This window comes from Lepidochelys kempii, chromosome 25 (genome assembly GCF_965140265.1).
Source record: "Lepidochelys kempii isolate rLepKem1 chromosome 25, rLepKem1.hap2, whole genome shotgun sequence".
Lineage (NCBI taxonomy): Eukaryota > Metazoa > Chordata > Testudines > Cheloniidae > Lepidochelys > Lepidochelys kempii.
The window spans coordinates 9,946,703-9,961,603 of NC_133280.1; the positions used below are offsets into that span (position 1 = coordinate 9,946,703).

Sequence of the window (14,901 nt, forward strand, 5' to 3'; positions counted from 1 at the left end):
CACCTTTGCTGCGTTCTAAAATATATTAACGCTATTCTGGATTAGTATTAAGACTCCCTCACACAAATGCCATCCCAGGGTTTTAGAACCCGTGAGCATCCTGCAGCAGACGGATGCTCCCCTGCTAGTCTCTGCATTCCCATCTCTCTAGCCTCTCCCAGGCATTGGCAGTACACGGATTTAGCAAGAGGACACCACTCCACATGCCTCTTGAGGGGCATTTGGAGCAACAGACTGCTCTGGATTAACAGTCCTGAGTGACCCAAACTTGCCCAGCTCTCTACGGTAGGGGGCTGGGACTCAGATCTCCAAAGATATTTAGGTGCTTAACTCCCATTGATTTCAATCAGAGTCAGGTGCCTAAATGAGATTAATTTTTGAAATGATCCATATTTTTAATGCATTTGTTAAGTTATACTTGCCGAGTTCACTGTAACGCGAGCTGGCCCAGCTCAGCTCCAAAACCACTTCTCCAACCCCCACTGAGATATATTCTAATTGATTTAGTGTATTCTTCTATTAGCTATTTACCTAATTGCACCTGAGAACCCATACCAAGTTGCATTTTTCCTAGAACCCTGAAGAATATTTGGAACATTCTCAGCAAGAACTGGACTGCAAAGGCTAGATTATAATGGAAAAGGCACAGATGCAGTACGGTTAAGAGTGATCTGCTATAGGTATGCCTAATACAGAGACGGTGCAGCTATTTAAACACATACTGGATTATCTTAACCCTCCTGGGCCAGCAAAGAGAGGGATGGGGTCACACCTACAGCAACACAACTGTTGCATTTCTGAAATACTTGATAAAGCACCAGATGCCACATTCCATGCATGTTTTGGGGGATGCTTAAACCCAACCAATTCACCGCTCCTAAGGTAAGGAAGTCTAGCAGCAGCAACCCTGCATGCTTAGAGGTTGCTAAAGCATAGCCCACAGAGTTCTGAGGTACACTGTGCAGGTTCCCTCATCATTAACAAGGGAGAGGACCTAGAGAGACTTCAAGTCCTGGTGTGTTATGCTCCTTCCTGAGCCAAGCAGTAGGCCGCTCGACTTGAGATAGCTGACTACATTCTGGGGCCTCTAGCCTCCCTCTTCAAGAAGAGGATGGTTGCATTGTAAGAATTATCTAGGCTCCTAGTAAACTGCCAGTGTTGCACCTCTGTTGGGCAACGTTTGGGCCTCTTTGGTTCAGCTCAGTGACGTGACGGTCAGACACGCAGAGATTTGATCCCGGCATTGGCCCCCAAAGTGGAGTGAGCACCTCAGCCCACATGGGCAAGAGTCAAAAAATCATCAAGGAGCTTCTGACAAGCTGCTGCTTTCCTGTCTTGCCTGAGCTTGCCGAAACCCTTTTGAACCGTCCTGCCCTGAGAGACGCTCCAGAGCAATGGGTCCTCTGCTAGCTAGAAAAGGAGGAGAGGTACTAATCTTTAAATAAAGCTGGCCACCTGCACTAACATCCCAAATTCACAATTCACAAAATTCCAATTTTACGTAGGGCTGGTGCAAAGCTCACCAACATTAACGGAGAGGTCCCCACTGACTTCAGTGGGCTTTGGATCAAGCCCTTAGTTATAGTTACGAAGGATTAGACTACACTGCAATTAGACATCCTCGGCTGGCCCATGCCAGCTGATTCAGGCTCATGGGCTCGGGCTATGGTGTTGTTTAATTGAGATGTAGATATTCAGGCTTGGGCTGGAGCCCTGGCTCTAGGGCCCTGTGAGGTGAGACGGTCCCAGAGCTCAGATTGCAGCCCCAAGCCCAAATGGCCACATAGCTCGTGAGCACGAATCAGCTTGCATGGGCCAGCGGTGGATGTCTAACTGCAGTGTAAATATACCCTAAGGCTCAGATTTACAAAGGTATTCAGGGTATCAAAACCAATGGGAGTTAGGCACCTAATCTTCTTAGGTGTGTTCGTAAACCCCAACAGGCTCCTTTAGCTACATCCTTAAGTGCCTACATACCTTTGACAGTTTGGCCCTAAATCTCAGAATATCCAAATATTCTTCAGTGATATCAGGCCCTTCTGGACCACTGCTTCTCTAGGTCCCTCAAGGAGTCCCCACTAGCAGGGAATTCTGCTTTATCCACATAAGCCCAGCGAGGGCAGCTCCTTTCAACCACTATGGACTTTTCCTGGGTTCATCTAGCCTGACCTCCTGCGCAGCACATGCGAAAGACCCTCCTACTCTCTGTCCCACATCCAGAACTTCCATTTGAGCGACAACATCTCGTTTAATGAGGAATCCGATCTCGACTGACTTGTTTAGTTTTATTTTATACTTGTTATTATTGGAACTTAAAAAAACCTGGATTTAACCCTAGGAGCTTCTCAGATCACCATGCGTCTGCAGAATCCACTGCACTGAAGAGCAGAGGGGCAATTCTACCCTTGGCAGGGCAGTTTGGACACATTAGAAATGTTTTATAAAGACCAAAACCTTTTTCTAAAAATGTGTGTAAATCCCTTTTTATTTTACCTGAATCTTTAAACTCAAATTCCTATTCATGAAGGCAAATCCTGTAATCAGTGACAATTATACCTGGGACCATTGGTCCTGGGGAAATCTCGTTTCAGGCTCTACCCTCTCCGCTGGTTTTAAATAGATGTTTTTATAGAGGGTTTTTTGTCTCACTTGAGATGGAGTCAGAAGAGCCACTATTGGCCACTTCAGAAAGACACTGTCAATAATGCAGCATTTCTGAGTGGTACCCTTGTACCTTACAACCAGGGGAAATGGGGAGATTTGGAGGGGAAGGCGAAATACCAGCACTGAGGGTCCAAGCACTGAAATCTCAGCATCTTAAGAGAAAGAGAAAGACAGACAGTGAGAAAGGAAGAGAGAGAGAAAGAGAGGCAGACAGAGATACTGTGTCAATACTGCACTGGATTTCTCAAAAATCACACAGCTTTAATACCTGTATGCTGGGAAAGCCACCTGTCTGGTCATGTATTGCATAAGGAGGCCTGGTTGGCAGGGGGTAAAAGCTACACACAAGGGAGGGGAGGGCAGTCCATTTTCCAAAGGCAAAACCCAGAAGTTGATTAGTACTGTGTAAAAATCCACCGGCCCGCTCCTGCCTGGGGAGTCGCTACCGCGGAGTGTGTGAGAGAGTAAGAGACAATGGGGGAGTGGATGGGACTAAAAGGGGTGCGCGGCAGAGAATCCCCGAAGCCAAACCAAATTTACCACAAGGATTCAGCTGGTCACATTTCTTGTTGTCGTTCACAACAAGGATTCAGCTGCCAGAGGCATCAAGCCAGCTTCTCCTGAGTTTCCTGCCTCTGCACTTTCATCTCTACCCATATCCCTTCAGAAAGGAGGGTTTCTGGAGCTGGTTTTGCTGACATACATCTGTGCCCAGCAGCTGGTTGAACAAGCCGGGGTTGGGAGTGTGTGTGTGTGTGGGGGAAATGGAGAGAGGTATAGCCCTGAGACCTGGCTGCAGGTAGAAGGTGCACAGTCGGCTTTGGAGCAGCTGGGATCTTGACAAGTCGCCTCTTTTTAGAGCGGACTTGCTATGGGTTGGTGGTGAGAAGATCCAGTGCCTGGTAACTGGGGCCTGTGCATACGTGTATGTGCGTGTCAAAGGAGGCAGGAGGATGGGGATCACTGAGTTGGATTCAGTAGCACAAGAGAGAGTTCCCCATCTCTCCCCATCCTGGCCTGCAAGCAGACTGGCTTCTCCATGTATGTGATGGCAAACTCCTTGAAGCAGGGAGCGGGTCTTAGTTTGGGTACAGGACATGTCCAGTGCCACACACCCCAGGTACTATTCCAAGGTTTGCTGGTGAACTGGGGTAATGGGCCGATCCCTTGTTAAAAGCACCCAGGATTTCCAATCCCCAGTCTCTCTCCCTCCCTGAAACAAGGCTTGTCCTGAAGAGCAGCACTTCCATGGACAGGTGTTAGAGCTGTGTGACTACTTTCTTCTTCGGGGGGGCTGGGGAGGTTCAGTTACCATTGGGGGCAGGAACACTGGCTTCTCACAATGCGTTTGGAATAAACTACAGCACAGCATAACCAATCCAAACCGAAAGAGAAAACCAAGAGAAAGCAAAAAACCCAAAAGGAAACAATAAGAAAAGAATAAATCCACTTCAAATAAATCAGATTAAAAATAAATTATATATATAATATATATAGGAAAAATAATAGTAATAATTAATTTAAAAGAGTGGCATGCAAAGACGATCGTTACATTCTCCTATCATGCATCAGGCCCAATGTCCAAACGGCAAGGTAACCATGACGACAAAAAAGTGCAAGAACTCAGCAACATTACCAAAGGATGCATAGAGAGGCCCACAATGCAACTCAACTCATCTCTGCGAGACCCGGGAACGGGCAGGTCTCGCTCATCTTAAAGATTTCTTGCTTTTTCTCTTTTTTTATTTATTTATTTTTTATTTCGTTATTTTTTTTTCTCTTAAGAATGTAAAAATGTGGGTAAAGAAAGTAAAAAAGAAAAAAACCACACCAACCTTCTCGTAGCTCTGAGGGATGTTAAGGGGGTTTGATGCGGAACACAATGACATGAGGAGAAGAGAAAAATAGGGGAAACACAGAGAGAGTAAAAAAAGGCCTTCTCAAGGCTGTCAGCTGCAAATTGATTTTTTTTCTTTTCTCTTTTAACCAAAAAAAAAAAAAAAAAAAAAAGGAAAAAAAGAAAGAAAAAAAAGATAGTAACGACCTTTTTTATTTTCTCCTTTCCTTCCTTCCTTCCTTCCATCCCCCCCTCCTGTGCTTGTGTTTAAGAGCATCCAAGCTCTGTGAAGAGGTCAGGGTGGGAACAATCCAAATTCAGAATTAGCACCCAACAGAGGGGCAGAGCCCCAGCAGGGAGTTCTCACCTTCACAAGCTCATCTGATGTTTTACAGAAGGAGAGGGGATAGAGATTATTCCAGGCAGAGTGGACCTGGAGCAAAGAAGATCCCCTAATTGAAAACCTTGGCTCCCCAGCCCTTCCCCGCCCCCCACCCAACTGCACTCACGCTAACTCCAATATAAGACTTACTTTAATAAATAAATAAATAAATAAGTAAAAAGAAGAAAAGAAAAGACATTTCCTTGCAAGGTTAAAACTTACAACACCTATCCCTGGTATTCTATAGAGACAAGCATGTTATGGGAGAAACAAGTCAATTGGAAACACAAGCATGTTCAAGACTCTTTAAAAAACAAAAACGGAAGAAAAATGTGTGCATGACCTTCCCCCTCCACTTCCTCCCCAAATGACTGCATTTCAGAACTTTGATTACCTTTCAGTGAAATTGACACACAAGAAACAAGGAATTAGCATGAAAAGCACCCCAAACACAGCATGAGCTAGCCTCCATGGTATTCTCTACACCTTCTCAGCCAGCAGCTAACGCTGGATCACAGAGGCTTCAGGTGCACACGCAGGCTACGTTTTGGTATAGATGGCCATCCACCTGGAGCCGAGACTCATCCAGGGGCTGAGACAAGAAGCTCTGGGCAACCAGAACCTTTGGCCGATTTTCAACTGACCAGAAAGGCCAGGGAGATTTAAAAACAACATTAAAAAAACCAAACAAACTCAACACATTTTTTAAAAGCCCATTCCAGCTAAAAGCTGCTTGCAATTCATTTAGCCCTTGTGTGGTGTCAGATCCTGGATTTATGATGTTCCCACCTGTGGATTTTCAGAGCCCAGATGACAAGGCAAATTTCAGAAGCGATTTTCCAGCTGGCCACAAAAGGCTCTTTAAAAACGTAGCTTTTAAATAATTAAAAGCCTTCTCTCCATGTGCATGTGATTCAGTGAGCATGAGACACAGAGAGAGGAGTGCACACAAGAGCATGGGTCTGCATCTAACTGCAGCGTCAATGCAGGTGAGGGGAACACTTCCTTGGCCAAATGGGATGGACATGGCAACACTTGACTGGGATGCAACATTCTTTGAATGGTGGTTTTACAGTGATAGGGGCTGGCCCTTGCTCTCTCGTAATCAGAGGGTTTTGCTGTGGAAAAATATTAGTCTGTAGGAAAATATGACCCATCTGAGAACTTAAACCAGATGAACAACAAAGAAAATGCAGGGGGTCACTGAGCCAGCAAGTGCTAAAAAGCATAGGAGGAATTCAATATTCCTATTTCATCTGCCCCCCCCCCCAAGCTGTGTGGGTAAGGGGACTTCCCATTGGTTACCCCAGGATCGTGCTGGTGGAGCCTGCTTCTCACCATGCACATATACCCAGGCCAGAGGTGTCTCCAGAAGGAACCAGGGCTAGACAGACCCTGTGGTCAGGGAGCTCAGGAAGGAAAAGCCAGCTGGAACATGAGTTCAGTGCAGTCTCAGTCCCAGACCGGCAGTCCAGTGCAGTATCAGTCCCATGTTGGGAAAGCTCCACACTGAATAGTGCCAGACCGCACCGCTCCCTGCCAGGTCAGCTGGAGAGCAATGTCCCCAGATGGAATGGGCTAGCTGAAATCCCCCTTCCGCTGCCCTGCAAGAGCAATCACCCCTCCCCTGCCCTTGCGTGGCAAGGTGAGATTTGCCTGCTGCTCTGGACACCCGATTGTCCCCCAATCCCAGTGCTCCATTCTGGTGAGACTCAGGGGTGGGTGGGCTCACCCAAGGGAGCTGACCATGCCCCGCCTCCTCTAAAGCTCACACCAGCTGAGCAGACCGTACCAATTCCTGCAACTTCCATGGGAAAGGTGGTAACCCCACAAGTGGCCACAGCCTCTCTGCAGCAGAGACCATGCGCTCCCCTCTCAAGATGGGACCCCACATTGACCCAAGAGCTTTAATGTTCCTGGGCCAGCTTCCTGGGGCACCCTGGGGATCAGAGCTGACCTCACAATGGGGAGTCAGGCCTCTATATTGCTGCTGTTTGCGCTCCGCCACTCATTCCCAGATGTGCCCTTGGATCCTCTTTTCCACCCCCTCCCCCACGATGAACTCCTCCCCCTGGCTCCGGGAAGGAAACAAATCAAACAGCAGGGGCAGAGGGAGCCCATGCATTTGCCAGCGTTCTGAGCCGAGGTGCTCCCTACCTCTCACGTAAAGGTTAGCAGGTGAAGAGTAGCGCACCCCAGCGCTGTTGCTGGCCACACATTCATACTTCCCCTGATCAGTCTCTTCACTGCTCTCAATCTGCAGGCCACCTGGCAGGAGAGAAGAAGACGGCAGCAAAGAAATTATTATTATTATTTTATTTTTTTTAAGAGGGGGCTGGCACCAACACCCTCCCCCGTCGTTTCCCCCCAGCGTCAACGCAGATCCGAATGGTGGCCCGGGGTGTGGGGCTTTTCGCTACCATGCTAGAACTTCACTGCTTTGGGCATTGCTGGTACCAAACCTGGACCAGAATGATCATTGCCACTGCAGGACTAGTCGCCCAGCCCAACACCCCCCGCCCCGGGCCCCAAAATCCAGATCTACAACGTGGGTAGAAACAGTACGAGCTGCCCCATGCTGTCCTACCAGTCTGCATCAACCCTGACCTGGGGGTTCACTTCTAACAGGGAGAGGACAGCTCAGCACACAGGTCTTCCCTTCTGTGCTGAGAAGACCATCAAAAACACCAACTCTGGTGTCTTCTGCAATATGGACATTTTCCTCTAGGAACTAATACCAACAACTCATCTCGCACAGGCCACCGAACAGCCATTGATGGCCGTGATTTCCTGTCGCTCCTGATCTAGGTTGGAACTGAACCAGCCTTCAAGATGAAAGGCTCTGTAACCCACTACCAGTCCCCTGAGCCATCCCTGTCACCGCTGGGTTTGTTGTGTGCATAAACACTAGACTCACAGGAGCTGAGAGAGTACTTGAAAAGTGTGTTTCTACCAGTGCACGTGCTTAAGGGAAAACAGCATAAAAAACCTAACTGGGATGTCTAAACTGCACATGGGTTTCTATCCTATCTGAATGGCGGGTACCCCTGACCAGGCCAATGAGAATCAGGGCTTCTTCTATACCTGTACACTATTTCAGCTGATGAAAATACACCCAAGTCCAAACTAAGCACTCCTACCATCAACTAGTTCAAAAGAGACCTGCATAAATATGCAGCACATAACTACATAGATGAAAATCACCTCTGTTTTTTACCCTAGAAAGCATCAGGTCTGCCAGACTCTACTTAAAGTATATATCCTATAATAAACCAACATGATATCAAATATTTCTTATATATATGTGCACATGACAAGGGTGGAGATCAGAGCCCTTAAGATTCCCTGACTGTGTGAAAAATTTGCAGCTTGGTAGAAGAGTACCGAGGGAGAGGGGTGCAAAAGGTGTCACTGCTGATTGTAGTTTCAGATTCATTGCGGGGCAGAGGAGAAAACTGTTATGTGTGAAAACGGGAGGGGGTTAGTATGAGTAAAAGAGAGAGCGAGAGAGAGTGAGTGCGTGTGTTACTCCTGTGGATGGCAGATCCCAAGTGCAGACTGGATAGAATTAAAAAAAAAAAAAAGAAAAAAAAAGCCAAATTCTCAACAAAAGAACCCACGGAGGTTTCAATCCAGCAGAGTGACTTGAAAACCAAACGGCCCCTGAACTCGAGCAGATAGGTACCTTCCCACCGAGACTTCAGCTGAGCAGATTTCTTACAGGATTGAAGCCACAGCACTCTCCGTTGTCCGAAAGCTTCAGCTGGGAGAAGGCTGTGTCAGGTGGGGGCTCTGTGAAGCTTTCGTTTCCGTGGGTCAGCTCCCCTAATCACAGCCAAGGTTTTATTTAGCTCACAATGGTGCTCGTCTGAATGGGGAGTGCCAGGGGAGATGTTAAACCGAACTCAGAGGAGGGAACAGAATGACGTGGCTGCAGGTGGGAAAGCACCGCCAGGGTCTTGTCTACACAAAGGAAATCAGGACCACTTTATTTTCCTCGAGGGTAGCTTTGCCGGTGATAGCAATGAGGGAAGCTGTATTGTAGACAGGTCGGTGTGTGTTCACTACCTGCTGAGAGCAGGTGTGGACATGGTGGTAAGACATGCCTGCATCCTCTGCCATTGCTATCAGTAGTGGAGAATTCGGGGCTTGAATTTTGCCCATATAGAGGCTCCTAGAGCAAGAATAGCCTAGAAGTTATAGCTGGGATGTTCAAAGGGGCCAATGGGAGTCATGCATCCAAATCCCATTCACTTCCAATGGTAGCAGAGGGTCTCACTCCCTTCAGGTGAAAGACCCAGCGAGATAGGCTGGGTATGAAAGTTACTTACCAAGAAGTACCTGAGGTGTGTGTGTGTGTGTGAGAGAGAAAGAAAGAAAGAAAGAAAGAAAGAAAGACAGACTCTTTAGGGGGTTGGGAATGAGCATGCTGAGGACCTGCTCCAGCAAGGCGCTGGGCACCCTCCACTGCCATGGACGTCAAGGGCTCCAGGGGACTCAGCCCCAATCATGATGAGGCCCCTGAGTGGTTACCAAGCTCTGACCGTGCTTAATGCCAGACATACACCTGGGTCCTTCACAGCCCTGGAGAGATTAGCTCTTAAACCTCCACCATAAATTTCAGACAGCAGCATCTGAGCCTTGTTTTAGAATAATAAAAGGTTTCACCAAGTTCCCCCAGCAAACAGAAAGAGACGCTGGAACAGTATTTAAAATAAAGACGGACAACACAGAAATAAATATCCAAAGGTGAGGCAGGAGCAGAAACCACAACAAACAACAAGAGACTTTGGGTTGAGCAGAGATCACATGAAACAGGAACTGAGTTGGAGAGGAGTTGTTTGGTGAGGAGCGGGTGGGTGAGTGACTGAGTGAGTGGAGTAGGGGGGTCTCTTACCTCGGATTGGAGTACCTTCTGCAAGGGAAGCAAAGGAAAGAAGTGAAAGGAGTGAAAAAACCAAACACGCTTGGACTGCCGGTGGGAAAAGGACCCAGCTCAAGGAAGATCATTCCTGGCAGGAAAATTCCTACACTACCACGTTTCATCTTTAATTCCACGGAGGGACTGGAGGGGGTTGGGGGAAAAGGACTCCTGGCAGCACACTCCGGTTCAGACTGGGGGATGCTTACTCATGACACTAAACTTGAAAAGGAGGAGGCTGGCCAAATCAACACTCCCTCCATCGGTCACAAAGGAAAGGGAGTCTCTGAAACCTCAGTCCACGTAAGCTAGTATTAATATGTACCCCTTGGGTAGCTGGGCAAACTTGCTTCTATCCTCCCAGCCCATGGGGAGTGTGGTCAGCATTATTAACCTCTTACCCCAGACATGGAAATGGAGACCCAGAACCTTGCCCAAAGTCACACAACAAAGCTGAGACTAGATACCAAGAGTTCCTGGTTCCCAATTCCACACCCATGTTAGTGATGCATCTGGGCACAGCGTTTCATACAACGCCCTTGGGCCTGTGGTCCCTAGTTACACTGAGAACGACTGGCTCTGCAGAACATCACTGGATACAGCCACGTGCTAGGAAAGAGCTGCAGGTGCGATACAAGGGCATGTCACTGCCTTTGTACCTGGGAAACATGCAAAGGGGATTGCCTGGTGCAGCTGCTCTGGAAGCCATCCTAATAAACTGTAGAGGGGGTTAACTCTCGGAATTCCCTGCATTCGGGGAGAGGAGGAAGAGCCTTGTTGTGGTTGGCCACCTCCCACACTCCAGAGCTCCCTTCAGCCAAACCCCCTCCAGTTGCCTCCACTGGCAGTGCCCATCATGAGCTTTCTGCCCACGCATGTGACATCTCACGGGCAAGAGAGAATGACATCATGGCTGGCAAGTGACATCACTGCCCCTCCCTCTGATTTCCTGTCATACTCCTGAGATCACAAGAGCCTGGAAACCACCTTCCTTTGAAAACATGGAGGGTCCTTTTCCCCACGGGCATTCAGATTTGCTGCACAACTCATTCAAGAAATGGATTTTTACCCCAATCCTGAAAACAGGGCAGACTTGGCAAGTCCCCACTCCAAACTCTCCCTACCATATAGAAGCGTAACAGCTCCTCGGTGGTAATAATACTCTGACATTCGGCAGCACCTTCCATCCAAGGATCTTACAGTGCTTGACAAATATCAGCCTCTCGTTCCCCCCACGAGGTAGAGAAGTACTCTTATCCTCACTTTACAATTGGGAAACTGAGGCACCGAGGGTGAAGTGACTTGGCCAAGGTCACAGAGGGAAGCTTGAAGCAAAGGCAAGAGCAGGACATCTGCTTGCCAATCCTTTGCCTTAACCATAAGGCCATCCTTTCCTCCTTATCCTTCAGCCCTGCTCATCCTTCTCTCTTTGCACTTCAGTGCACCTTTTTCAGGATAGAAGGTAAAAAGAAATATGTATCACTGGTTACAGTTAACCTTTATTTGAATTATTTCCGAAGGGGTTAAGGGAAGAGAAGTGTTATATTGTTAGGCTATTAGATTCTAGTTAGACTCAACTTCTAGTTAAAAGGTTAGACAGTTTGCTGGAGAAATGTTAGCATCTAGTTAGGGTTAGGAACTCGCTAAGGTTAATAAAGCAGGTTGGTTAGCTGTCAGGACAAAGATCAGAGAGCGCGGGTGAGAAAGAAAGAGGTGGGAGGACTGTTTACTTGGACTATCTCCACACAGGAGCGGACGGGCAGGTTTTAAAGAGAGCGAGAGACAGAGAAAGCAGCAGAGGGTTATAGATAGATTCAGTGGAAATACAAACAGCCTCTAATACACCCTTTTGTCTCAAAATCAGAGTGAAAATCTACCATCTGTGATGCAAATGTGGAGCAAGACTAAAGGATGGGGGTGGCAGAGACAAGAAGAACCGTGCATCACCCCCTGCTGGGGACTGGCTGTTACAGCGCATCTGACTGCCCTGGACACAGCAGCTTTCAGTGGAGGTACGCTGACTGCGAGGAAATGCACTGGAAATCATGGCCACGTATGGATGGAAGGCAGGACCCATTGCCTTCCTGAATTATCAGTTTATGGATTGACGTTAAACATTCACTCCCAGTGGAGCCCATGGGAATAGGTGACAGCAGCTCCAGTGCTTGCGGAGAGCTCTTGTCTTCCCAATTTCAGCCAGGTGCATGGGAAACAGATCTGGGAATGGCACAGGGAGATTTCTGATGGGACCCACACCTCGAATACAGGAGATGAAATCTGGACCAAAATGGAAGTGACCGATTGTGGGGAGGAAAAGCAATAGTCCGAATGATTTCTGGGACACAGATGGTAGATTTTCACTGTTGGAGTTTCACATCTAACTAGCTTCATATTCAATTTAGTGGCAGCTGGACAGTGCTGGAAGGGGATTGCAACAAACAAATCTATTCTCCAGTGGCCAAATGCATCCCCCTGAGATTGCTTGGGGACAGCAACTCTGGTCCATAGCGGGTTAACACATAGGGTTGCCAATTTTGGTAGGACGTATTCCTGGAGGTTTCATCACATGACATAATCTTTCATTAAAGATTCACTTTTAATTCCTGGAGACTCCAAGACAATCCTGGAGGGTTGGCAATCCTATTTACATAGCAGGCTGACAGTGCCTGAATGAGCGTTAAGAGTGCAGGACTGATTCTGCGGGACAGGACGGGACTGGTGTTTGCACAGAGCACCAGAATAGCAGGGGCAGCTAAATGCATAAGATCAAATTTTCAGAAGTGGTCTCTGATTTTGGATGAAGCCCTCCGTGAGCCTGTTTTTCAAAGGCGATAGGCCCATGCAGCTTCCGCTGATTGCAACTGGGTTTGTGGGTGCTCAGCACTTCTGAAAAATGAGGCTCAAGGTTGATAAAGGTGCCCCCAAATTAGCCCTTTTGGAAACATGGTCCTTAGCGTCAGCAAGGTGGGGAATTTCCCAGTTCATCTAGAACAGTGTAAAATCTAGTGATAGCCCTGGCTGCTAGAGGCCATGCAAGCAGAGGGTGAGCCTCTGGAATAGTGGGGCTGCCAGGGCTCAAGTGGCATGGGCAACAGATACCCGCCATACCCCCAGTGTCTTCCCCAGCCTCTCAGGGCATGGAATCTGATCACCAAGAGGCAACTCGTGGAGTTTGCATCAGCCCAGGAGGTCAGGCTGCTCGCTGGAGTTCAGTGACGCAAGACAGACGCTGCACTCCAGGCACGGTTCCATTCTCAGGTTACCGCCCAAGCCTCATCCCCCGCCACGGGCACGTGGGGCCTGTACTGACACCACCTCCCCCTCCGTCTTTTCTAAACAACAAGCTATGGGTCAAAACTGAGCCCTGAAAATGGGAGACGTGGAGGTGCCATCATCATGGCAACCACAGGAAACGTACCACCACGGCCTACCAGGCCACGTGTGAGAGTGTGCCTTGCTCTCTCCCGGGGGTGGCGAGCAGTTTTCTAAACCCTCAACAAAGAAGCTAGCATGAAGGACTGGCTGCAATTTTAATGCCTGATCCTGTCTGAGAACAAGTCGGGACTTGGCACAGGGAGGAAAACGTGACGTGAGTGTTGCTAGCAGATTCCCATCAGGGTCCTGGCACCTCAGGAAACAGGAACAATCTAGAAGGGACATTTCTGTCTAATCACTCCCCGCACAACCTCCCCCAAACCCCTGCAATAGACGGCTTCCATTTTAAAATTCAGTGCCTGATGCCCCCCCCATAAATTCTCACTTCAGACAATGCCAATAACCCCATTAGATGTGAAACTCCAAGACCTCCTGCAGGTGTGAACACAATTACCACAGTTCCAGGGTAAGAGCTACGGTCTAATTGGGGAATTCCAGGACAACTGTTGCTAAGTTATGAAAAAAATCTATCCAATGTAAGGAGGTTTGTGTTTAGTTATATTTCCTCATATAGATATATTTTAATTATGATGGTGATAGTTATTTTTGTAGCCTGCAATACCCCTGCGGAAGTTCATTAAGAGGGCAGAATATCCCTACTGAAGGAGTTAGTACAAGAAATGCACAACATGCCTCTCAAAAAAGCTGTTAAGAAGGAATTAGTTTAAAGGGCGAGGGTTACAAACCTGGACATTAGCAGGTTTGTTTCAGTTTTCTTTTTTTAAATCGAACAAAACTTACCAAAGGTCTCTGAGTGTTAAAAATAATGAAAAACAGAAAGGAAAAGAAAAATAAAAGTTTGTTATAGCCAGTTATTTCAAAAGCAGAAGACGACACACAAGATACAAAAGGGTTCAGTGCTCGTAAGGTTTAAGAAGTTAGCTGCAGAGTATTTCGTTTTCCCCTCTAGGTAACACAGGCAGGCACCAGACATTGGCTTGACCCAATTCCATTGTGTAGTCATGAAGTGTAAATTTCTCTCTCAACAACATAAAGATGGAACATTTTTTGTTCGTGTAACAAGTAGACCATCCTTGGGCTGAGATTTTCAAAAAGGCCTCAGGGAGTTGGGTACCCAAATTTGGATGTTTTCTTCATGCTCCTTTGAAAAATCCCAGCTTTTAATTCCTCCAGTGACCCTCAGGGTTAGTTGGCCCAAAGTCTGTCAGAGGTAAATTATTTCCAATAACCTGGATAGTGTTAGGGAGGAACTGATCCTAGATGGAAAAAGGAGTCTATGGATAATGTCCCTAAATTCAGATTTCCTGATCCTTAGTAACACTGAAGCCCCGCTGCCCTGCCCCAGCAGTATAAAGGGACCTCAAAGCAAGTGCAAATGGAATGTACACCCACTGTAAAGCCCCTTTGCACAGCTAGAGAAATGTAAAGGCTTTAGCATAAAAGAGAATCAGGCACAGACAGAACTTCTAATTTTATGCAAATCAAGTAATGAGCTCATTTTCATGGTTGCAACTAGTTTGCATACAGCCATAAACTCAGTCTAATTCAATGGGGTGCATTTCCTCCCACTGAATCAGTTCCTATACAGAGCAGCAGCATGGGAAGGTTCCCATACACACTGCCCTGCCAGCACATCTCAGTCCCAATCTGGGGAGAGCTCCTCTTCAGGTAATGGGCATTTGAGTCTCTATGGCCCATGAG

The 14,901-nt window shown here is 47.5% G+C and overlaps 1 protein-coding gene across 8 annotated transcripts in view; it reads right to left on the reverse strand.

Annotated features, from left to right (window-relative positions):
- Positions 1-14,901, reverse strand: part of PTPRS (protein tyrosine phosphatase receptor type S) — a 247,487-nt gene that overhangs the window by 72,125 nt on the left and 160,461 nt on the right. For all 8 annotated transcript variants that reach the window (XM_073323722.1, XM_073323721.1, XM_073323720.1 and 5 more), the window contains exon 6: positions 7,041-7,151. In XM_073323722.1, the coding sequence (XP_073179823.1) occupies positions 7,041-7,151 (111 nt within the window). The remainder of the gene's footprint in view (positions 1-7,040; positions 7,152-14,901) is intronic.